Source organism: Notamacropus eugenii, chromosome 5 (assembly GCF_028372415.1).
Source record: "Notamacropus eugenii isolate mMacEug1 chromosome 5, mMacEug1.pri_v2, whole genome shotgun sequence".
Classification (NCBI taxonomy): domain Eukaryota; kingdom Metazoa; phylum Chordata; class Mammalia; order Diprotodontia; family Macropodidae; genus Notamacropus; species Notamacropus eugenii.
The window spans coordinates 256,942,056-256,968,077 of NC_092876.1; the positions used below are offsets into that span (position 1 = coordinate 256,942,056).

General features: G+C 37.7%; 2 protein-coding genes across 10 annotated transcripts in view; one reads left to right on the forward strand and one right to left on the reverse strand.

Moving 5' to 3' along the window:
- ANKAR (ankyrin and armadillo repeat containing) overlaps positions 1–1,479 on the forward strand; it is a 90,506-nt gene extending 89,027 nt beyond the window's left edge. Inside the window, exon 24 of the mRNA XM_072612635.1 lies at positions 1,060–1,479. Within this exon, the coding sequence (XP_072468736.1) occupies positions 1,060–1,325 (266 nt within the window). The 3' untranslated portion in view covers positions 1,326–1,479. The remainder of the gene's footprint in view (positions 1–1,059) is intronic.
- LOC140505993 (ORM1-like protein 1) overlaps positions 949–26,022 on the reverse strand; it is a 52,934-nt gene continuing 27,860 nt past the window's right edge. For 5 of the 9 annotated variants that reach the window (XM_072612651.1, XM_072612656.1, XM_072612655.1 and 2 more), the window contains 7 exons: positions 21,313–21,552; positions 15,986–16,373; positions 12,407–12,611; positions 12,168–12,316; positions 9,014–9,144; positions 7,805–7,876; positions 5,294–5,503 (listed from right to left, as the gene is read on the reverse strand). In XM_072612651.1, the coding sequence (XP_072468752.1) occupies positions 5,431–5,503; positions 7,805–7,876; positions 9,014–9,144; positions 12,168–12,316; positions 12,407–12,611; positions 15,986–16,373; positions 21,313–21,552 (1,258 nt within the window). In that variant the 3' untranslated portion in view covers positions 5,294–5,430. The other 4 variants (XM_072612658.1, XM_072612657.1, XR_011967727.1 and 1 more) reach the window with 3 other exon arrangements.

Here is a 26,022-nt window from a genome sequence, read left to right on the forward strand (position 1 = left end):
CCCCAACAAACCTTCTCTCACTCATCTTGATTTGGTCAATAATTTTATTCCACAGCAATTTCACTTATACTTCATACTCACTCTGGACTTGTAAGAGAAGTGTCAGTAAAGTAATGAGAGAACCTACAAACCACAGGCAAAAATCAGACTCATTACTATATTATCATATTTTGTATACTTAGGTTATATTATCATGTACTTGCTATCATTTTCTCTAACCTGTACTACTGTCTACTATTTTTTCTCACTTTTTGGTATATCCATTAAAAGTTAGTAATGCTATACAAATAGTAAGTAGCCATAGTCTAATCCTGAAGAGAAATGTCTCATTCCTATTTATCTTTCAAACTAGAAGAGGAGTAAACTCCTCTTTACACTATGAAACTTATGATTCTACTTACTATTTCCTAAAATACATATATATAGATATAGATATAGATATATCTATTAATCTCCCTTTACCTAAGGTAACATTATTTACTTGAAGAATTTATCGCTCATTCCTACACGTCCTTAGTGCCAGGGAAGAGACTAAAAAAGACCTTGAGTTAGGACTTAAATCTCATATCAGAAATAAAGGGAGAAACCAGTTAGAAAATGGGACTGGTAACCACAGAAATCTCCAAACTTTACAATTAGAAAGGTATTTACAAGAAGCTATAGGTAAGAGAATGGAGTTCTTATCAACCCTTTTCAGATCAAGTAGGACTGCAATACCAGCTGGCTTAACTTTGAGTTCCTTGGAAAGAGGAGAAAAGATTTTGTCTATCAGAGAGAGCTGGCTGCAATGAATTTGGTTGTGGGCTGACTAGAAGTTTACAGGGTGACAATTTGACAATGTTTGAGGGAGAGCTACTTGGCTTAATTCTGAGCTGAGACAACCTCTCCGATAGGAGATTCATGGCGTATTTTTGTGTCTACTGAAGTATAATGGTCAAGAACATGAACTGAATTTTGAAATGGCAAAATCAAATCAATTTCACTTTTACAGGTAAAAGATTCATTAATGTGACAAAAGTCTGAGAATAACAGTTGCAATTCTGATTCTCTAATTTCTAGGTAAAGAACACAGAAGAAAAGCAAAAGCTAAAATTCAGCCTAAAGACTCTTTGCTTATAATACCTCGTACAGGCAACTTAGTGGGAAGACTCAAAGCAACAAGGTTCACCACTACTCGTAGAATGTTTTCTTTTTCAACGTCAGATTCCTCAGATATTATAAAAGTCTCAAGGCCAAGAATAGTGACCTTGAGTCAACTCAAGGAATTTAAACAGAAGAAAGCCTCCAAAGATGCTAAGGAAAATGCTCAAACCACTTCAATATGAAAACATTCTTAGCTAGAGAGCCTGGTAACATTTTAAAAGAGAAATTTCCAAATATTGATACTGAAAAATATGCTTCAGTGAATAAAACTTTCTGTAGTAAATTAGAATAACTGCACTCAAACCTAATAAAATTTCATGATGGCCACAATGGAAACAAATGAATATCTATGTCATAAGTAGAATTTCAAAACAAATATGTGAGGATAAAGAGGATTAGCTGGAGCAGACTGATTCTCCTCTTTTAGGTTAAAATTCCCCAATGTTCCTCAGCCTTCAAATAAAGTCAGGAAACAAGAAAGAATCCTGATCAGCTGATGACCCTGAATGACTATGCTGCATGAAAGACAAAGGAAGTACACAGGGTGATGGAGCTCAACAGACCCAAAGCAGTGATGAGAGAAAAGTGCCTTCTGAGCACATCTGTTGTATATATGTATTATAGTAATATAAAATGATATCTCTTTATCCAATCATTAATCCTTATGGGTTTGAGAGCTTAGAATACTAGTTTTTATAGGCCTGTCACAGTTTCCTTCACTTAATTTGTATTCAATCAAGCAACACAACTAGTATGTATTTATTAAATGCCTACTATGTACCAGGCACTGAGGATGCAATTATTGGTAACTACTTGCCTGTAGGTGATCTTTTTAAGTTGGCTAAGTTTAAAGTCATACAAAAGATCATAAAAGGTAAATGACCCTACCTAAAACATTAATGTATATCCTAAAACATAAAATATATTTTAAAAATATAATTATTTCCCTAGAGGAAAAGAAGGTATTGCTAATAGTGACTTCATCATGTATAAAACAGGACTGAAAACTAGAAGGATCATCAACTCTTTTCACATGTTTAAAGGCTTGGCTGGCAACTGCAAAGGCTGACCTTTTTAGAATCCTTGAGGCCTTTGCTCTATTTCTGATCAACGCACACTAGACTGACTTATCTACTAGTGTTATTTTATGGCAGTCCATGACTGGTCTAGATGGGCAAAATGGGATTTAGCATGACCTTAAGAGTCCTTTTCCCATATGTCCCACTTGCAGTTGTCCCATTTCAATTCATCATAGAGCTGCTACTTCAATTATCTATCCTACTGCAATCTATTCTTCTCTTATAGACCATCTCAGCATTTCTAGTGTAGCTAAGTACTATAATATATTGCTGGTGAGATCATTTCCCCCAATATATTACTTGAAAAACACACAAGTAATTTAAAAAAAAAAACATTTGGACATTTAGCCTTCACATTACATTCTAAATTAACAGTTTTGTTGTTCTATAATGCATCTTGTGAAGTGAGGTAAAACACGTGGAATGGGGAAAAAGACACATTTACTACTAAAAAAGGGGGAGAGTGAATAAAGGACTTTAAAGAATTTATTATTCTTTGGAATCCATGGGCTATATAAGTACAAATTGTGATACTGAAATACACCTGCGAAAGTGAAAAAACCAGGAGCCCAAATCTGAAAACTACAGAAGGAAGGAGTAATTTGGAAGAGTCAGGTTTGAAACCGGCTCCACAACAGGTTGCAGGGTTCTCAAATCTCCTGCGGTGGCATGGCTGTAGATGTGTGCTTGTTTTCAGGTACGAGGGACAAGGGTCCCTAAAGCATTAGGGCATTTTCCATGCCTCCAAGGGGATCACCTCAAGATCTATATAATAATCTTGAGACAGCTACACAGCTACCATATTTGAAACACTGAATGGTAGACTCTCATCCTATATTCTTTCCTGTCTCTTTTCTTTGTTCTGTAATGAATTTTAGAGTTAAAATTATAGGATTTTCATAAATATGCCATACAGCTTTAATGATTTTGACACAGAAATCTTTTAACTTTCAATAACTTAGGTTACCGGTATGACAAACATTCTGCCTATGAGAAGAAATTCTGGTGAACTCAGTAGTTCCAAGTTAATAGTCATCATTTACCTTGTCTATTGACACTATTTTTTTAGTTTGTCATAGGATTTGAAATAATATATCGCATGCAATTATGTAATGTAGGCATCCTAAATATTAGTAAAGTCACTTTTAAATGTCATGTAATAATAGCATTTAAATAGAGCATGAAGGTTTGCAATGAATTATACAAATGTTATCTAATCCTTACAACAACCCTGGAAGGTAGGTACTAGTATTAATCCCATTTTATACAATTCAGGAAATTGAAGCAGAGAGAGGTAAAGTGACTTGTCCAAGATCACACAGTTAATAAGTGTCTGAGGTATAATTTGATCCCAGGATTTCCTGACTCTAAGTCTGGTACTCTATTCACTATGCCATCTAGCTGCTTATATACATATGTTTACTGTAGCAGTCTACAATCTCTATTATTGTTTAAAAGTATATAAGGACTTTATGAATACTCTTTACATGTTTTCACTTGTAATAATTTTTTCCATTTCTAAAGAAAATGGACTACTTCTTGCTAACAGTGTACACATGACTTAAGACCACAATTCTAAAAACACACAATTGTGAACCTTCCCAAAAGATAGGTCACCTTAACTGCAATTAGAAAAAAACATGCTTTACAGCCACACACTGTACTCCAAATTTTCAGCTCTTAAAACTATATGCCACTGATCATGATGGGCAACAGGATGTGGAGGGGACTCTGATAAAAATGTGTCCAGATCAATGTAAACCTATCAGTACTGGGAAAATTTAGAAATGAGAGCCATTTTCATATGCAAAAGGAAACTTTGTTCAGCTACTTTACTATTTTTCATATTATGTAAATATGACAACTGTTGTAATAATAACAACTGTTTAAATTTTTAGGCCTAAAGAAGTAACTTAAGAAAGCAGTTACAGACTAAACTACCCTGTTAGTTCATTTACTTTTACCTGATCACATAAAATGTCAGATTTGCAACCTTTCATATAAGAATAAATAAATTGAATTTAGTTAAGTTCCAGGACGTCAGCAACATGCCCTGATGGAGTAATAAGCTGGTGTGATGCCAGGAACATGAAATCACTCCCACCATGTCAACTATCATGTCAACCACCACCTCTACGCAGATGCTGGTGGGGATAAGCCCAACACTCTTAGTACAAGAGCTCTAAGAATAACAGCTTCCCACCCCAGCTTCCAGCCTGGCCCCTCTGCCACGGTCTTGGGGAGCAATGCCCTGTAGAGACCTGACCCAGTGATGGGATCTGCAGGCCCCTCTTCCTTAACATGCCCAATCATTAAAGACCTGGTAAAGAAGATTCTGGCCCTCAAAATTCTTAGCACTATTAAATGGTTCAGATATCATTTTATCAATAGAAATGACAGTAAAGTTGCATTACCATCTGCCTTGCTGCTGCCTCCTAAGGACCACTGAGTATTTCCATCCAATATTCATGAGAGACTTACAGCTGAATTTTCTTATAAATTGTTACTCTTATTAGACTATGAGCTCCTTGAGAACAAAATCTGTCTTACTTTTCTATCTGTATCCCTAGTGCTTGGCATATGGTAGGAATTTAATAATTAATAAGCATTCATTCATTCATATTATAACCACCATAACCTTGTAACAAGTTTTCTTTAGGTGACGACATTAGGTGAAGAACATTCTCACAACAGTCCACTCCCTCATCCAACAGGGGTTAGGTCCACCAATACAGATAGGTATCTAGTTGTAGGGTAACCCCTATTACCTGAATTTTGAGTAGGAAGAAAAAAAGGGTGTTAGGGCTCCATTACATGGAATTAACACATGACAGTTTCATTACTGCTATTCTGTTTGGCTTTACCCCTTCCTTAGCCCTAAGGGAATATGTGCACGTATCCTGTAGCCTTTAAGATTGTTCATATAAAGAAAGAAAGAAACTTTATTTTTTCTACATTAGGTTACTGTCTTCCTGGTTGTAGTTATACTTTGCTTGCTTTTTTTGTTATTAAAATTTTGATCTTCTAAAGTACTATTAGGACTACCAAACATAGGAGCATAACAGGGACAGTTTGAAAATACTTAAAAAGAGCTTTAATGGATATTTACAATTTTATATCTTCTTGAATATAGCATATAAAAATCCAGGATCTGGTACTAACATTGAGTCAATACCTTTAGAAAATTCTTCTTAAAGAAAATCAAGGATCAGAGCTTTAAACTTGGTATTTTTATGGCAGCTTCTCCAACTTGTTTTGATATATCAATTCCAAGAGGACATCTGCATTATAAAAAATTCAATGTATTATTATTTAACTTTGATAAGCTCAGAAATTCATACAGAAAAAGTTGATATTTGCACTGGTAAAGAGAGGGTCCACAATGATGATCACAGAACAAGAAAAATATAAATCAAAGCGCTTTTTTTTCTTTTGGGGGGATTTGGTGAGAAGGAGGTAAATAAATCTTTCATCAATGGGAATCAGCTCCCAGAAAATTCTGGCAGTGGGGCACTCTTGGACAAAAATGCAAAGACCTGGCCTTTCAAATCCTGCTAGGTTACAGATCTGGAGGTCTTCAGAGAGACTACATTAATCATCTTCCTGTTCCTCCTAGTCTCCTCTTGCCCAAATGATTCCAAAAAACACTCTTCCTATTTTAGTTCATTATAGTCTCACTACTGCTATCCAAGAAGGAGTATGGGACTTGGAAGTGGGGTCACAGGCTCTGATTTCCTAGATTTGTTATTACCTTTAAGAGACCTGAGGCAAGGGAGGATGTCTCTTAACCTTTCTGGACATCAGTTTTCTATAAAATTCAAGAACTGAACTAGACAGTCTCTGGAGACCCCTCCAGAGAACTGAATCTATGGTCCTCTGTTCTCCTGGGTGAGATATTGGTCCCAAGTGTCTGTTTCCCTAAGGTGAAGCTTGGACCAGAATCAAGCCCTGGAATAAAAAAGCAAGCAGTCACAGTACATGAGTGAGGGACAGAACTTCATCCAGGATTTAAAATGAATCAAGAGACCAGGTCTTATAACAGTATTCAATCTCAGTTAACAGGATATGGCAGGATGCAGTCTACATAGAGGATCTTTCTTCCATCCGTGGTAAATTCTGGTCCTTGAACAGACATATTACTTTCCTGGAATTATCCTTTAAGGAAATAGTTAACCTACTTATGTAGAAAAGAAAAAGAGCAAACAGCCTGTAACATACCATATAGTCAAATGAATTATTAGTAAAGAACATTGAATATGGGGACCTTCTGACAAAAAACAACAACAACATATACTTGATCATACACATATTTTATATATATATATATAAAAACGTATCTAGCCCATATATTATATGCTAGACACTGTGCTAAGCACTTTACAAATATCTCATTAGGTAGGTACTATTATTCTCCCCTTTTTATAAGTGAGGAAAATTAAAGCAAATGGAGGTTCAGTGACTTGCCCAAGGTTATCAGTAAGTATCCGAGGCTGGATTTGAACTCAGGTCTTCCAGACTCCAGGTGCTGCACTCTATCCACTGTACCACTAACTGCTTATTATAAATGTCAACTTGTGATCACTGGTGACAATTGGTCACTTTTACATAGCTCTTCAGAGTTAAAAAGTATTTGCATTACAACAACCCTGTGAAGAACTTCTAGCCTCCAAGTACATTAGAGCTAGAAATGATGAATGGAGAGAGAAGCTGCTAATAAACTTGTTATACATGCCACTATGTTTGAGGATTGAATCTGTTGTATCCTCTTGCAATGTTCTAGGAAGTGACCCTTAACTGGGAAAGGTATGATAGGCCTCTGTTCAAAATATCCATCCACAGTTTAGGGCAGCTGGGTTGGAAGATGAGGTACTAAGGACAGAACTTATATTTGTGGATCCAGTTTCTGAAGGGCTGTTCCTGCTCCTTGGTGGTATGTGAAACTGCTAAATGCCTCCCAGAGAACAGCCTCTTGCCCAGTATGTGCACAACAAGCTCATAGTAACCTAGGCTGGGATTACTCTTACTCTAAAGATAAAGAAGCAAGGTCCCCTTGCCATGGCTTAGTAAGCCTTACTTAGCATTGCCCTGGGGGGATACCATTGGACCAAAGAGTTTACTTAGCTAGGGGCTGAGTGGGCTGACAGCATATTTGATTCAATCGAACTACTTCTGGTTGTGGTTCAGTCATTTCGGTTGTATCCGATTATGGCCACCAGTTTACAGCTTTAAAAAACTGAAACACTGTTCATAGAAGGTCTAAACTATATTATCATTAATAAGTCTTCAAAGAGTCAACAGTTGTTATCCTGGCTCCAATACATGAACTCTGTCTAGCTTGTAACTTAAAATCTCTTTCAACTTTTATGACTTAATTTCTTAGTCATTCATAGTCAAATACTTCTTAGAAGGGTGCCACCTTCACAGGGAACCTAAGAAAAGGAGTTATGTGTGGCTTCCCTGCATATTTAAACTAACATTAATTATTAATAGAACTTCAGTGAAAACTTGAGATCACAAGTTTAAATTGGTGCAGTGACATTTAGAAGATAGCTTGAAGAAGAAATAGGAATTGTGCCACTTACTTTGGTTCATATCGGACACCTTCTGTATTGTGTAATATGCCGAGTCCTGCACGCAATCTCTCAATACCATTCCTAAACAAGACATATGGAAATAAAATAAATACTTAAAAGATTTAAAGTAAAAATGATTTGTGTTCTAGAACTGTGAATTCATCAGTGTGGGAAACTGCCTCTGCAGAAACTTTCGTCACTTAGTTTTTGATAGTTATCTGGGGCACAGAGGGGTTAAGTGACTCATCCATAGTCACAAAGCTCATCTATGTTCAAAGAAGACTCAAATCCAGATTTTCCTGACACTGAGTCCTGCCCCTGTATCTTGATATCTGTGTTACAAGTAGTTTAACCTCTCCGGACTCAGTAAGTCAATAAGTTTCTACTGCATTCCAGGCACTGTGTGCTTGACTCTGGGGATACAAAGAAAGGTAAAAAAACAGTCCCTGTACTCAAGAAACTTACATTCTAATGGGAAAGACAATGAATGTGAAAGTACAAATATGTACAAACAAGCTACATACAGAATAAATAGGAAATAACCAACAGAGGGGAGGCCCTAGAACTGAGGGATAGGAAAAGGCTTTCTGTAGCAGGAGGGATACTGGCTGGAGTGTGAAGAAAGCCAGACAAGCCAAGAAATCTGCTCAGATAGTCATAACTGAAGAGTGGATTGCCACAGAATACCATCAGGGATGGTGGCAACGTCAGAGGAGAGAAGAGGGCAGGGGTATGTTTGATAGATGTTGTTAATTTGAGAAATGGATAGGCCTTGGCAACAAATCTGATAGCAGGGTGACAGATGATGAGGAGGGGAAGATGACATCTAGCTTGCAAGCTTGGGGGCCTGGAGGATGGTGATACGCTGGACAGTAATATGGAAGTTCAGAAGGAGGGACATGGGCATTTTTATAGGCAATAGGGAAGCAGGGAGAGATTAAGTGAGGAAGCTGGGAATACTAAGGGAGCAATCTGCTGGAAGATACAAGAAGGAAAAGCATCACTTGTTCTGGTAGACAAGTTTGCCTTGGTAAAGGGTAGGGTCACCTGATCTGCACTATGAGTGGAGTTCTATAATGTCCAATTTTAAACATCTCTCCTACAAAGTACTCCCTCTTACTTATTAATAGCTTACTTCTAGCAGATGTAATGACATGTTTCCACAGAACTAAAATTTTGGTTTAAGGCTAATATAAAAATACATATTGTTTTGCTCACCATGCAATCATAATTCCATTATCTGTGCAAAGATTGAGAGGAGGACATAATAAAATACAATTGGTTGCTTTTGTTACAATTTCCAAAGTTCTTCGAATATATAAGTTACTTGCAACACCTCCAGATACAACCTGAAAGTATGTAAAAGACTGAAATTAGCTACCACAAAAATGTAGGTATGATCTAGCACTTTTTATTTATTTATAATAAATGTATTTATTCTCAGTTTCCAACACCGACTTCCACAAGATTTTGAATTTCAATTTTTCTCCCCATCTCCTCCCTATCCCCACCCCAGGACAGCATGTATTCTGATTGCCTTTCCTCCAATCTGCCCTCCCTTCTATCACCACCCCCTCCCCCCCATCCCTGTGCCCCCTTATCCCCTTCCCTTCTATTTTCCTGTAAGGTAAGACAGATTTCTATACCACAATGCCTATATATATTATTTCCTACTTGCATATAAAAAGAACCTCAAACATTCATTTTTAAAGCTTTGATTTCCACATTCTCTCCCTTCGCCCCTCCCCACCCACCCTCATTGAGAAGGCAAGCAATTCAATATACATTATACATGTATGGTCATGCAAAAGACCTCCATAACAGTCATGTTGTGAAAGACTAACTATATTTCCCTCTGTCCTGTCCTCCATTTATTCAATTCTCTCCTTTGACTTGTCCCTTTGGAAAAGGGTTTGCTTCCAATTACCTTTTCCCCCAATCTGTCCTCCCTTCTATTATCCCCTCATTCCCTTTTCCCCTGCTTTCCTGTAGGGTAAGATAAACTTCTATACCCAACTGAGTGTGTATGTTATTCTCTCCTGAAGTCAAATCCAATTAAAAGAAGGCTCACTTATTCCCTCTCACCTTCCCCTTTTTCCCCTCTATTGTAAAACTTCTTTCTTGCCTTTTATGTAAGATGATTAACTACATTCTACCTCTCCCTTTCTCTTGCTCCTAGAACATTTCTCTCAACCCTTAATTTTCTTTTTTGGATATCATCCCTTCATATTCAGCTCATCCTGTGCCCTCTGTCTCTCTCTATTCATATACATATACATACATAGATACATACATATATATGTACATACATACACACACATACTGAGAAAGGTTTCATGAGTTACAAATACCATCTTTCCATGTAGGAACTTTCCATAAAGTTCAACTTTAATAAATCCCTTATGGTTTTTCTTTCCTGTTTACCTTTTCATGCTTCTCTTGATTCTTGTATCTGAAACTCAAATTTTCTATTCAGCTCTGGTCTTTTCAACAAGAATACTTGGAAGTCCTCTATTTCATTGAAGTTCCATTTTTTTCCCCAATTCTTGGTTTTAATCCTATCTCCTTTGACCTCTGGAATATCACATTCCAAGCCCTCTGATCTCTTAGTGTAGAAGCTGCTAAATCCTGTGTTATCCTGATTGTGTTTCCACAGTACTTGAACTGTTTCTTTCTGGCTGCCTATAATATTTTCTTCTTGACCTGGGAGTTCTGGTATTTGGCTACCATATTCTTAGGAGTTTTCCTTTTGGGATCTCTTTCAGGAGGTGACTGGTAGATTCTTTCCATTTCTGTTTTATCCTCTGGTTCTAGGATAACAGGGAAGTTTTCCTTGATAATTTCTTGAAAGATAATTTTTAGGCTTTTTTTTTTTTACCCTGACTTTCAGGTAGTCCAATAATTTTAAAATTATCTCTTCTGGATCCATTTTCTAGGTCAGTTGTTTTTCCAGTGAGAAACTTCCCACTGTCTTCTATTATTTTCATTCTTTTGATTTTGTTTTATAATATCTTTATTTCTCATAAAGTCATTAATTGGCTCCATTTTAAATTTTAAAGAATTATTTTCTTCAGTGAGCTTTTGGACCTCCTTTTCCAGTTGGCCAATTCTGCTTTTTATGGCATTCTCCTCATTGTCTTTTTGGACCTCTTTTGTCATTTGGGTCTAATTTTAAAGGTGTTATTTTCTTCAGCATTTTTTTGGATTTCCTTTAGCAAGCTGTTGACTCATTTTTCATGATTTTCTTGCATCACTCATTTTTCTTCCCAACTTTTCCTCTACTTCTCTTATTTGATTTTCAAAATTCTTTTTGAGCACTTCCATGGCCTGAGACCAACTCATATTTTTCTTACAGGTTTTGGATGCAGGAGCTTTGGCTTTGTTGTCCTCTTCTGGCTGCATGTTTTGATCTTCCTCGTCACCAATGATGTAAGAAAATACCTACTCACCAAGAAAGTAAGAATCTATAGTCTGTTTCTTCCCCCACCCACCATCCCCCATTTGTTCATTCTCCCAGTCAGCTACTTGACTTTTGAGTTTTGTTAAGTGGAGGTCTCCAGAAGCAGCCTCCACTTCAGCACTGGCTACAGCTGCCCTGAGGCTGGGGTTAGGGACAGATCATGCTCCCCTCTCAGTCAGGAGAGGGACCCTTTGCACTGACCTTTGAAGCTGTCTTTAGTGTTTGTGAGTTGAGAAGTCTGGAATCCGCAGCAGCTGCCCACAATTCAGTCCCAAGGCCTGCTCCTGCTCTGTACACGCAGGTACCTAGTGTGACAGACCCTTCCTGTCAACTTCCAGATTGTCTTGGGCTGGAAATTTGCTTCACTCTATCATTTTGTGACTTCTGCTGCTCTAGTCCTGGCTTCCACTCTACCACCTTGGCTCCGCCTCAATATATCACTTTTCAAATTTAATTATGTGAAGGTATTACATGTGCTATGAATAAGAATTCCATGAGAAAATTTTGATGCAAGTAGTATTTTGCCCTGCTGAGATATTACATATTAAGTTGTATACATCAAAAATGCTTATCAATCACTTGCAGCCATTTTTTGTTATGAAAATAGGATTAATTTCCTTTATTCTGCTCCAAAATCTCCCCTAATCACCTTTAATTCCTGGAATACTCCATGCCCTAGAGCAATAATTAATGGTCTCTTCTCAGCCTGTAGTAAGGCCCAATAAAGCCACAATGCTCTTGCAAGCAGGATGTGCTATGATTTCTTCTTCACCTCACATGATCACGTAAGGCTAATATGTGCAGTTACAAAGATGTTTTCTTCACGTGTATTCCAAGAGAATCTGGTTCTTTGCTGTACATCAAAACAAAGTATTACTAATACTGTTTATAAGAAAGGCTGCAAACACTTACCAATATTGCATTAGAAGGAGTTAAGAAACCTCTTTGTTGGCAAAACAGAATAGCACGGTGTGTTCGTTTAGCAATGTGGCTTGCCACGGTGTGCTGTACTGCAGCAGCAATATCAGCAGCACAAGACAGAATCTGTCCCTTCTCAATACCTGCAAAAATAATGTTTAGTGATTTTCAATTGTTTGTTTCACGATGATCTGCTATATGTTCTACTTTGTTAAATATATACATATACATACCTTCGTCTTTTTCCTTTTGTGCTATTATTTTATCAACAGTACTCTGAAGTCCAGAAAAAGAAAAATCACAATTTCTACAGGAATGCAGAGGATGTTGAAAATTAAAATGTAATCTATTTCCTTGTTTGGCCAAATGTTCTATAGCTTTGCCACCACTCATAGTGGAGTATGCTGGGTGTTTTATTAAAGAAAGTCTTCTTGCTACCTACCAAAGAAAAAATATGCTTTGTAAGACATGATATTATAATTGGCTCTCATTTTTCAAGCTAGATGCAAAAAATCAAAATTCTGTTACTCAATACTATATTATTAAAATATAATGTTTTTAAAAGGAAAATGTGGTTAGTTGCCACTAAAGGTACAATTCATAGTAGTAAGCTGGCTTGTAAGAGATGAAGACTGCTGCATCTGAGAACCAAAGAAAATAAATTCTTCATATTCATTGCCCTCTTTCTACTCTTCCACTTTGTTGAAGGGAGGAGCTAATCAGTTTTAAATGGATGAAAACACTCAATTTTTTCCAGGGGATTTAAGAAAGAGTAGTTCAAAATCTTCTCTCCTCTTTATTTTCAACTGCAGAGGAGATGGAAGTAAGTGATGGATCACTGTTTCCCTAACCCTGAGAAATAGCAGTGGGGTTACCAGTTGATGCACCAATCTCTTTTGCCGTGATTAACAGTGCTCCAAGGGACAGAAAGAAATCTGCAGCTCTCTAATGTCCATATTTCTCCAATCTAATCAAAGAAGTTTATCTACACTAAGTGCCTTTTGGTTTTATATTTCTGCAATGATCAAATAGCACATTATAGTTCACAAAGAACTTTAGAATAGTAGACTTTTATATGGTATTCCGAACTTCACAAAACGTTTTGCACATATTATCTTATTCAAGTCTCACAACAACACTGTGAGGCTAGTACTTATGGATATTTTTAACCTCTATTTTATATATACGTAAACTGAGGCAAAGAGAGGTTAACTACCTTGCCCATGGTTAGTTAACTCATGGCAGAAGCAGGATCTGAGCCTACGTCTTCTTGACTCAAATCCAACACTATACCATTATTGTGCCATTAGATTGGTATCCAATCCAGTCCAACACATACTTTTAAAAACACCTACTATGTGCAAACCATTGTATTTGGCCCTGGGCATATTCATATTCTCCTGGACATTCATTTCTCCTGTGAAGATGCAACAGGGAAACAGATGAGTATACGCATGATAATTTGAAAATCTAAATAATCATGGGGATAATGGAAGGTACTGTAAGTGACACCCTAGCTGAGTTGACTAAAAGAAGGGATCTATGAGATAAGGCAGGGGTACCTTAAGGAGAAAGGGAGGGAAAAGAAAGAATGAAATGTTAAGTCTGGGAACAGCAAGGAAGTGTTTGCTGAGAACACAATGAAATAAATCCAGAAAGGCAAGCTGGAAGCAGATTATACATGGCTTTAGATGTTAAGCTGAGGACTTTGTTTTGCATCTTAGAGTTAGCCAATGAAAGTTCCTAGGCAGAAGAAAAAAGGGAAGGGAATAAGTATTTGTTAAGCATCTACTATGTGCCAGGCACTGTACTAAGCACTTTACAAATATTGTCTCATTTGATCCTCATCACAACCCTGTAAGGGAGGTGTTATTATTTCTATTTTACAGTTGGGAAACCTAGAAAGATGGAGGTTACATGACTTGTCCAAGGTCACATGGTTAGTAAATAAGTGCCTGAAGGCATATTTGAACTCAGGCCTTTCTTACTCCAGGCCCAGTGTTCTATATACTGAACCACCTAGCTGGAAGAGTCTTGAGAGGTCATCAAGTCCAAGGGTCACATAGGTAGTAAGTAAGCATCAAAGGCAGCATATGAACCCCTGTGAGCCCAGAACAAAGGCCTGTTCCAGTTTAGCACATCCATAAAGGTTTGAGGACAAAATCCATAGGAGTTAGTAAAATTACAGATTATGTTATAGAAAAAGAACAGAGTCTAGAAAAGAACCTTTATGGATATCCATTTTTAAGGGCCAGAACATCAATATTAATCCAGTAAATGAGACTGAGAAATAGACAAGTAATTAAGCATGAATGCATTTATCAAATGGTTATTTTGTGACAACATTATGCTAATGCTAGAAATACTAATGTAGAAGTGAGACAGTCTGTCCTTCAAGGAGCTTAACCTTCTCATAGATAGAGGCAACACATACATAGGAGGAGTAGCCAAGGAAGGAAGGATCTTGGGATTCACAGAGAGGTGGAGTTGAGCAGTCAACAGATACTTCCTTTCCAGGAGTATGGTACTAACTGGAAATGGGTAGTGGCAGTGGACAAGTCATCAGGAGAAAAAGTAAGTCAACAGTTGTCAAAAACGGAAGAGGTTAAGTAGGATAAAGACAGGAAAAGGTCATCAGATCAGCTGAGATCATTAGTAATTTCAGTTGGTTGGTGACCTGGGAAATCAGAAAGCAAAAGGTCAAGCAAGAACTGAAGAGGAAAGGAACTGTAAGCAACAAGCACCAGTAGTTCCTTCTAGGAGTTTGGCTATGAAGAAAGGAGCTGTAGGACAAGCACATGAAGGATGGTAGAAGCAAACGAAAGTTGTTTGCTTTTTGCTTTGTTGCTGTTGTTTTTAGGAGAGGGAAGATTTGGGTCTGGTATAACAGAAAGGACTGGGGACTCAAAGGATTTAGGTTCAAATCCCGGCTTTACTGTTTCCTACCCCTGTGACCTTGGACAAATTACTTTCTCTCTGAGTCTTCAATTCTTCACCTGCAAAATGGGAGAAGGTAGAATTTCATGGCCCCAAAACTCCTTTCACCTCTTAATTTATGATTCTATATCTATTTTAATAATCAGACAGAAGGAAATCAGTTTCTGTAACCACCAATAACAGGTCTTTAGGAGTGAAGCCTGCTAAGAAGAATAATTTTAAAATACTTTTGAAATTTTCAAGTTTCATCTCAAAATACAACTTTAAATCTTGGAGGTTTTGAAAACGTTTTAAAACTAGAGTAATACATAAAAGAAAAAATGTCTATTTTTAGATTTATAGAAACTATACTAAAAAAAATTTCAGCATACTACAAAGTTCCATCCTATATTCAATTTCCAATTTGATCTCCTACTTTAGATAAAGTCTTTATGAACTAAACTGTTATTAAAAACACTGAACTGAATGGTAACAGTGGAGTTACTTTATCTGTAATTGAAATTGACAGGTACTGAAATATTGTTGACTGACACGCATTTATTAAATACTTACTATGTGCTATGCTGGAAAAGCGCACACACACACACACACACACACACACACACACACACTCACAGAATAATAGTGCCAGGCACTATGCTAAGCACTTTACAATTATTATCTCTTTTGATCCTCACAACAGCTCTGGGAGATATGTGCTATCATTATCCTCATTTTATAAATGAGGGAAGCAAAGATTAAGTGAATTGCCCAGAGGCACACAGTTATTAAGTATCTCAATCTACATTTGAACTCTGGTCTTCCTGACATCTCTCCACTGTACCACCTAGCTGCCCCTAAAACAAAAAGAAATGAATTCTTAGATTAACTCTTACCTTGTCAAGCATGTCACCTGGTGCTATATCTAATGATTTCCCAAGCAGAAGGAAATCTGAAATACCTTGAACTATGGCCAGTAAACAGTGACCACCAGAGACCAAAAGAACTAAGAAAGGAAAATCCACTTTATTAGTTATTCTAATAGTAAGTGCATGTGCTTCCATGTGATGAATAGGAATGAAAGGCTTCTTGTATTGGTTTACCAACTGTGAGCTATACTCCAAGCCTACTCCCAGGCTTAAAGCAAGTCCTGGTTTTACAGTAGTTGCAATTGCTGAGAGTTCATTTGGGGTGACTCCACTGGCAGAAAGAGTTTCTTTCACTATTTGTTCAATGTTTTCTCTGTGAAGTTGTTGTGCAACTGAAGGAATAATTCCACCTGTTCTGAGAGAAAAATGGTCATGAGTTTATCATCATCATAATAATCATTAGAATAATATCATAATCTTATAATTATCAAATTATAAGATCTCAAAACTTAAAGGCTGATTTTGAAATGAACCAACCATCCTGGGGAACAACTTGGAACTATGTCCAAGGGGCAACCAAACTGTGTATATCCTTTGATCCAGCAATGCCACTACTAGGTCTATATTCCAAAAAGATCATAGAAAAGGGAAAAGGACCTAGATGTGCAAAAATATTTACAGCAGACCTTTTCATGGTGGCAAAATATTGAAAAAATGGGGGGATGCCCATCAATTGGGGAATGGCTGAACAAGCTGTGGTATATGAATGTATTGGAATACTATTGTGCAATAAGAAATGATGAACAGGCAGATTTCAGAAAAACCTGGAAAGATCTGTATAAACTGATGCAAAGTGAAATGAGCAGAACCAGGAAAATATTGTACACTGTATCAGCATCATTGTGTGACAATCAACTATGAATGATTCAGCTCTTCTCAGCAACACAATAATCCAAGACAGTTCTAAGGACTCACAAAGGAAATGGTATCCAGATAAAGAACTGATGGACTCTGAATTGCAGACTGAAGCATTTTTTCACTTACTTTATTCTTTCTTGTGTTTTTTTTTTTTTCACTTTTGTTCTGTTTTGTCTTACGGAAATATTTTTACAGGATAGCACATATATAAACTATATCAAACTGTCTACTATTTTCAGAAGAGGGGAGGGGAAGGAGAGCGAAAGATTTAGAACTCAAAATCTTATAAAAATGAATGCTAGAAATTTTCTTGACACATAACTGGGGGGAAAATACTATTTAAAAACAAAACAAAAACCACTGATTTCATGAAACTTTACCTTCTCTCCTCATACCAGAATAATTTTGAAAGCATATTTTTCAAATTAAATTGTTTAAATTTTTAGAAAAAACATCCCACCAAAGGGGCATTCTAAGAAAGGCTGGTAAAAATGTGTTTGTCTGATATCCTGCAAACCTAATCAAAAGTGCTCTAGAATAAAAAGGATACATGAGGAGAAAACTGTCTATATTTATCCAGCATGTTTCAATGAAGAAAGAACAGAATGATTGAGACATCAGGAAGTTCACAAAAAATGAAATCCAAGGGGTCTTTATCAAAATTTTCACACATAAATGTCTAAGTTTAGTCAACAAGCAAGAGTAAATATATCTGTAATGTTAATAATGCTAATGAGAGTTAAAGATCTTCCCAGCCCATTAATGGGCCTGCCCATTACAGGAAGCTTGATTAGGGGAGATTTGTTTTGTAGGAAGGCCCATACCTTTTGTTAGTATCTTTTTTTTTTTTTAATACTTTGAATTCCAACTTCTCCCCCTCCCTCTTCATTCCCACTGAGAAGGCAAGCAATTTAATACAGGTTATATATGTATCATTTTGCAGAAGACTTCCGTAATAATCATGTTGTGTAATATTAACTACATTGCCCTCTATCCTACTCTGTCCCCCTCCCCTTTTTTTATTCTCATTTGACCTTGTCCCTTCCCAAAAATGTTTACTTCTAGTTACTCCCTTCTCCCATTTGCCCTCCCTTCTATCATCTCCCTCACCCCACTTGTCCCCTCCTGTCCTACTTTCCTGTAGTGTAAGATAGATTTTCATACCGAATTTAGTGAATATATTATTCCCTCCTTAAGCCATATGTAAAGAGGGTAAGCTTCACTTTTCCCCTCTCACCTTCTCCCTTTTCTCCTCCATTGAACAAGATTTTTCTTATTTCTTTTATGAGTGATAGTCTGTCTCATTTCATTTCTCCCTTTCTCCTCCCAGTATTTTCCTCCCTCACCCCTTGATTTTTATTTTATTTTTATGGATATCATCTCTTCTGATTCAACTCAACCTGTACTCTCTGTCTATATGTGTGTGTGTGTGTGTGTGTGTGTGTGTGTGTGTGTATAATCCCGCCAGCTACCCAAATAATGAGAAAAGTCTCAAGAGTTACAAATATTATCTTTCCATGTAGCAATGTAAACAGTTCAGCTTTAGAAAGTCTCCTATGATTTCTCTTTCCTGTTTACCTTTTCAAGCTTCTCTTGATTCTTGTGTTTGAAAGTCAAATTTTCTATACACTTCTGGTCTTTTCATCATGAATGCTTAAAAGTCCTCTATATCACTGAATGACCATTTATTCCCTTGATTTATTAATTTCTAATGAGGTACTGATTCACAAGGGTTGTGATGCCCTCTGGAAATGTGTATATGTACTGTGAGGTGAGGTTTTGCTTTGGGGCTTACTCAATGGAGGTATTCCTTTGGCCAGACTCCGAGCAGCTATTAAGGACATCCCCTCCAACCCCCTGAAAACCCAGATGTTGGTGCTTCTCCCTCTGGCAATGATGTATGTATGTAATGATCAGACAGTTGGATCTGTCTGTTGATCTGTGATTTACATATTGCTTATGGTCAGTCAGAAGCCCTGTCTGTTGGTCTTTATTTCTCTGCTTGTATTTTCTCTGTGGGTGAATGTAATTTAAGTAGATTATTGACCCCTCAGAAGTGTTTTCCTTTTAGAAAAACAGATCTAAGAACCTGTGCAGCAGGCCCTCCTGTGTATGCTGGGGTGCTTACTGCTACAACATCTTAATGAAAATTTGAGCTCATAGGTATAACTGAGACATGGTGTGATGAAACTCATGACTAGATGGTACATATAAATGGATATACTTTGTCCAAATGAAACAGGAGAGTTAAATTGGGAGTTGGCAAAAAACTGTATGAACATACACACACCTCCCCCACCAGGCTGCAGCTGCCTTCTCACCCTTTGAAGCCTTCTCTTCCTAATGATGAGTTCCTCCCAAAACTTCTATTTTGAGGAACATATCAGGCCTGTCACCCTCCACCCTCCATCCTTCTCCTGGCTCTGTTCTTCAGACTCTCCTGATTTTGTCTCCATGCCCCTACATGGGTATCCTCACTCCCTTTCAGCTCTCTTTTATATACTGTCTTCCCCTATTAGAATGGAGGCTCCTTGAGGGAAGGCAGTCTTCTATTTGCATTTTTATTCCTAGCACTAAGTATAGTGCATGGCACTAAGTGAATGCTTAATAATACTTATTGAATGTTCTGGAATGTGGAGCTGAGTAATTCAGATAGATCCTGAAATCAATGATTCAGGCCTATCCCTTCTCTTTTCTTTTTTTTTTTTTTTTTTTGCCATTTTCTTCTTATTATTTTATTTGTTTTCACTGTTCTACAATCACTTCCATATAAGTTAGATTTCCCCCCCTACTTCCCCCTTTTTCCCTCCTCCCTTCCCAAGTTGGCAAACAATTTTATACAGGTTTTACACATATATTCCTATTAAATACATTTTCACCTTAGTCATATTGCATAGAAGAATTAAAATTAATGGGAGAAATCATAAAACAAAACAAAGTGTAATACAAAAGAAAAAGATCTACTACATTCTGCAATTGAACTCCATAGTTCTTTCTCTAGATGTGGAATGCATTTTGCCTTAAGAGACCAATGGGAATTTTTTAAGTCCTTGCATTGCAATGAAATACGAAGTCTACCAGAAAAAATCCTCAAACATTGTGGTTGATGCTGTGTATAAAGTTCTCCTGGTTCTGCTCCTTTCACTCAGCATCAGTTCATATAAGTCTTTCCAGGCCTCTCTGAATTCTTCCTGTTCCTCATTTCTTTCAGCACATTAGTATTCCATTACATTCATATACCACAATTTATTCAGCCATTCCCCAATTGATGGGCATCCCCTTGATTTCCTGGTTTTGGCTACCACAAAGAGTGCTGCTATAAATGTTTTTGTGTATGTGGGACCCTTTCCCATTTTTATGACCTCTTGGGTTACAGTCCTAGAAGTGGTATTGCTAGGTGAAAGGATATGCACATTTTTGTAGCCCTTTGGGCATACTTCCAAATTGCTCTCCAGAGCTCACAGCTCACAGCTCCACCAACAATGAATCAATGTTCCAACTCTCCCACATCTTCTCCAAGATTTATCATCATCCTGTTATGTCATGTTAGCCAATCTGATAGGTGTGATGTGGTATATCAGAACTGTTTTGATTTGCATCTCTCTAATCAATAGTGACAGAGCATTTTTTCATATGTCTATAGATAGCTTTGATTTCTTCCTCTGAAAACTACCTGTTCATATCCTTTGACCATTTATCAATTGGGGAATGACTTGTGTTCTTGTACATTTGACTCAGTTCTCTATGTATTTTAGAAATGAAGGCATGTCCCTTCTCTTGAAGGAGTCCAGGAAGTAGGTTTGTCAGTACTACTAAGCTCACAAATAAGAAACCTTACTAACATTGGAAGAACCAATCACAATAGGTTGTGAACTTCTTCATTCATAATTTCATTTAATAAATTCCTTTTGCTTTCTGTTGATTAACTCTGTAACAGTACAAGGCAGTATAAGTGATATAAGATCTCAGAGAATGGGGAAATCAGGGTGGGCTTGACAAGAAAGGTTTTAAGGAGGAAGGTAGGATCTAAGTAGGCTCTTGAAAAAATGATGACAATTTAAAAAGGTGGAGAAAGAGTTCTCAAAGAAGGGTTCTCATCTATTCTTTGCGTCCAGCTGGGTCATTATATATGCCTGGTATTAAGAGAAACAGTTTTGAAGAGTACTAGACATGGGTCAGAGGCCTGATTTTGCATCCTAAGTCTACTTTAACCATGTGACCTTGACTAGGCAAGTCCTCTCAGTTCTCTATATCTCATCTTCCTTGTCACTACTTTCCAGGATTACTGGGAAGATCAAATAAGCCTATCAATATTGGCAAAAGTGTTTAATTACAAAGTGTGACACAAATGAATGCTATTTCTTACCATACAGCAAATACAAAAGGATTAATTTTATTTTTTTGACAGTAAAGCAATCATAATAATGGCTACTTACTTTAAATGAACTTCAGTTTGGGAGTGTATTGCTTCTCCTAGGATTTTGCCAGTTTCATCCACCACAGCAGCTGCTGTATCATCACAACTGGTTTCAATTCCTAATACCAGTTTATGAAGAAACTGTTTCCCAGTATGAAAAGTAAAACTTCTGAAAAATCCACGTAGTTGCCATTTGGGTAATCTACAAAGAACCCCCAATGTCTTATTCAGTGTCAGCATATTGAATCTATAAATATGCCTGGAAATGAACCAAACGGAGAAACATGTATTAAGATGTGAATTTTATGCACAGCAAAGGCACAAGACTCAGAAATCTAATACAATAATGAGAGGCTTGAAAGCTATTTACATTCTCCTTCAATTTTAAATTACAGGGAAGCTCATAAAAACTAGCAGGAACTTCTTTTTTAAAATACCACATAAATAGAATCTTGCTATTCGAGGGGGACAAGCAACACAAATAGGATTTAGGATTGTATAGTAGTAATTTTATAAATAGGGCTTGTCAAGCATTTACTTCTTTATGAAATGCTTAGCATAAAAAAACCCCCCAAACTTCAAGTATCACACTATATTTGTTTAGTGAGGGATTTCACCTCTTCCTAAGTGACAACTATCTGCATGGGAACAGTGTTCAGGAATCTTTAGTGAATGATCGTTTTGGGGACCTTGGAGAAGTACCCTAGATAATTTATACAGTTTGACCCAGCTACTCCAGGGGAAGATGAAATAAAAATAAACGACAACCCCTCAAAGCTGTGAGAAGTGCTGATATGAGCAGGAGGCATAATGCCTATAAAATGGATGTCAGAATAGACAAGGGGCTGAGCAAAACAAAATCCTATATGAGCAATCCAAGAAGAGGTACTCCCATAGCAACATGAAGAGACTGTGTGAAAGGAGGGGGAAGGGGATTAGGAATCAAGTGTAAAACAAAAGAGTACTGGGTCTTTGAATCCAGAGGCATTCTGAGAAGGCACTCCTTTAGTGAAACTGGTCTGTAGCCTATTAAAGGCTCTTCCATAGAGTTGAAGTAACCAGCACCATCTGCCAAAGAGCTTAACAGCAGGGAACAGTAAAGCAGGACTGAGGGCAGTAATAACCAATGACAATTATTAAGTAGCTGGTATGTGATGGGCACTGCATTAAGCTGAGGATTGGGGGAGAAGGTACAAAAAGAGGCAAGACAGATCCTACCCTCAAGGAGCTTTCAATATAATGGGGAAGACAACATGCAAATAAACATATGCAAAACAAGCTATGTACAGGAGAAACAGGAAACAGCAGAGGGAAGGCACCAAAACTGGTGGGATGGGTAGGAGGAGAGAGTGATGTCCTTAAAACCTAGAGAGAAAAGTATCAAGAAAGAAAGAGTGATTGACAGTGTCAAAGGATGCAGAAGGGTCAAGATGGATAAAGACTGAGAAAAGGTCATTGGATTTGGCAACTAAAAGGTCATTAATAACTTTGGAGAGCAGTTTCAGTGAAATGATAAGGTAGGAAGCTGAATTGTAAAGGATTAAGAAGAGAGTGAGGGGAGAGAAAGTGGAGGCATCTATTGTGGATGACTTTTTCAAGTTTAACTACTAAGGTTAGAAGAGATGACAGGTTGATAATAGGAAAGGAAGGCAGTAGAGAATGAGCCAGTAGATAGGGAGAGATTGAAAATAAGTGCAAGAATGGGGATGACAGAGAGAGAAACTTGTTGGAGGAGACAGGATAGAATGGGATTGCTTGAACTGCTAGAAAGGTTAGTTTTGGTAAGAAATAAGGCCACTTGATTATGTGAGATGGTATATTGTTAATGAATTTTTGCTCAATTTGAAGATCTGTCCCATCCATTAATAGGCCCATGTGAACTACTTAAATCACAAAGAAGCCTAAGTCACATGTGGTGGGAGGAGCTTGCTGAACAGGTAGAACAGGAAGGGTGGAACAGAACTGGGAGGAAGTGAGTGAGAGCAGTTAAGAGTAGAACGAGAGGGAAGACACAGACAGACAAGCAAACATTGTGGGTGTTTGTTTGTGGGAAGGCCCTGGCAGGGGTGGGACAGTTTTGGAAATGGTGCTGTCCCCTACAGTGATAATGTGTATTGACTTCTTTGTTGCTATGATGGATTTAGTTTTCTGGTGTTGGGATTTGGCTTTCTGGTGTCTGAATAAATGTTTTTTTTCTGTCTTCTACATGGAGAGTCTGTTACATTTTGCGACTCAGAACTATGCTAGTATATTCATAATCGCCATTAGTACTATGAATATTGCCTTGGCCATACAGATGGATGAGAAGGAGACAGTGACAGAAGGCATCAGAATGACAGATGAGGAGTAAGAGAGAAGGGGAACTCATGGGAAATGGCTTCATTTAAAAAAAAAATGAGGCAAGGTTGAGGGTGAGGGGAGGGATGAAAATGTTTGGAAGAGTCACTGTGGAGAGTGGGACTATAAATTGATAAGGGAGATATAGTAAGATTAAATAGATTTATAGATGTTACTGAGAACAGAAGTAGTGATAGTGACATGGGAGTGCTACTGGGAACAGTGCCCAGGGAAGACTTTCTTATAAAAGAATTACAAAGTACAGAGAGCACTGATTTGGAGGAATAACCCCAATCACCTTCCATGTTCAGGCCCTAGAAGTATAAGTCCCAGAGAGCATGTAGGTTCTGGGGGGAAAGGGAGGGATTGGATCTTTAGAAGGAAATGGTCTGTAGTTTAGTGGTAGTCTCTTGATTTTCTGAGCTTGGATATGAGTCACCTCTGTGTCTTGCACAATGTAAATAAAAGTTTTATGCTTAGAAGACTTGTGTTTTAAGGGAAGCTAGTAGGGTAATAACAAACAGCATAGTTCCCAATCTACCTACTTTGGTGCTGGAACAGAAAGGTCCCTAAGGTGTCCCTGATTTATTTATGCTAGGAAGGAACCGCTGACAAAAGTGTTACATTTGATGCTGCTGCAGCTATTTGCCCTTCATTCTTGAAAAGAACCATGACATCAGGGAGGTCATGCCAGGACACGCAAGTGAATTGGATTTAAGTGAGGGAGGGTTGTACAGTCACCAGCCTCACTTTCTCCTCTGGAACCATCTGGGTCCAGTGGCCAGATATAGATCAGGACAACTGAAGATGGCCCAAAATTCAGTGTGGGATGCTGGCCTTTTCAAGCTAAGGGCTTTAACAGGTCTCAGTCTGACTGAGGAAGCACCCATTCAGTGATTAAGGTTTAATAAAAAAATTAGGGAAAGAATGGCCTCTTTAAAAAAAAAAATAGATCTGTGAGGTGAAGACTCTCAGAGTTTCTGGCCAAAACAGAAACAATTGTAACTTACATTCATTCTGAGCAAATCAGGGCCCAAGCAGTGACCAAGTATGGCTTGGTCTGGGACCAGAGTGATTTGGGGTTAAGGCAGTTCATGGACTCAGCAAAACCCAATGCCTTCACCCCACTCTCCTTGAACAAAGGCTTTCTGCACTAGCAGTGGCCATATTAAGAAAGCACCAACACCATGGCAAGTACCTAGAGAGCACTGTAAAATTATGTTACTGCGTAGCTATCAAAAGGATACACCCAAATGAGACTCTTAGTATTGTTATAAGTGTAAGACAGATATTATTCGTCTTCCTGAGGTTTAAGGCCACAGAGCTCATGTGAGGAAACACTGGTGGGGCCTGGCCCCTAAAAATTATTCCCTGCCCCAACCATTTCTGAATTCATTCTACCTAGACTCAAAGGACACCGTGTGGCAGTGACAAGAGAGATTCAACTGTGCTAGAGTCAAGAAATTCCTGGGTCCTTTTCCCTTTTCACAAAGTAGCACAAACTATTTAGAGGTATTGACAATATTTTAATCTGGGGAGGGGGAAAGATATTAGAAGTATATTAAATTATTCAAGCTATGAGCCTGGGTGGAGACTGCTAGTTTAAAGCTGTCATCTTACAAATGCCATGTCTCCAAGCCTCCATTCAACACAAAAGATAGCAACACCCCTTATCTGGCGACATCCAAAAATTATCATGAAATGACAGTACTTCTAGGATTCCAAGGCTACTGTTGGAGTTTATGAAAAATGATGCCATTAGTAGAGAGTTCATCAGCGACCTCAACTATAAATGTATTGTTGGAAGGAATCTTAAGCAGGACAGAAAATTCAGAAACAGCAAATGGCATCCTAAAGAAGTTCCCTAGGATGGATCTCTTGTGGTTTTTTTTTGTTTGTTTGTTTTTAAATTAATTTATTTAACTTTTAAGATTCATTTTCACAAAATTTTGGGTTCCAAATTTTCTCCCCATTTGTCCCCTCCCCCCATCCCAAAACACCGAGCATTCTAATTGCCCCTATCACCAATCTGCCCTGTCTTCTATCATCCCTCCCTTCCCTTGTCCCCATCTTCTCTTTATGTCCTGTAGGGCCAGATAACTTTCTATACCCCTTTACCTGTATTTCTTATTTCCTAGTAGCAAGAACAATACTCGACAGTTGTTCCTAAAACTTTGAGTTCCAACTTCTCTTCATCCCTCCCTGCCCACCCATCCCCTTTGGAAGGCAAGCAATTCAATATAGGCCAAATCTGTGTAGTTTTGCAAATGACTTCCATAATAGTCATGTTGTGTAAGACTAACTATATTTCCCTCCATAGGATGGATCTCTTGGAGCTTTAAGTAAACTAGGAGGATGAGAAATACAATAAGGCCTTCAAGAATCTGATTAG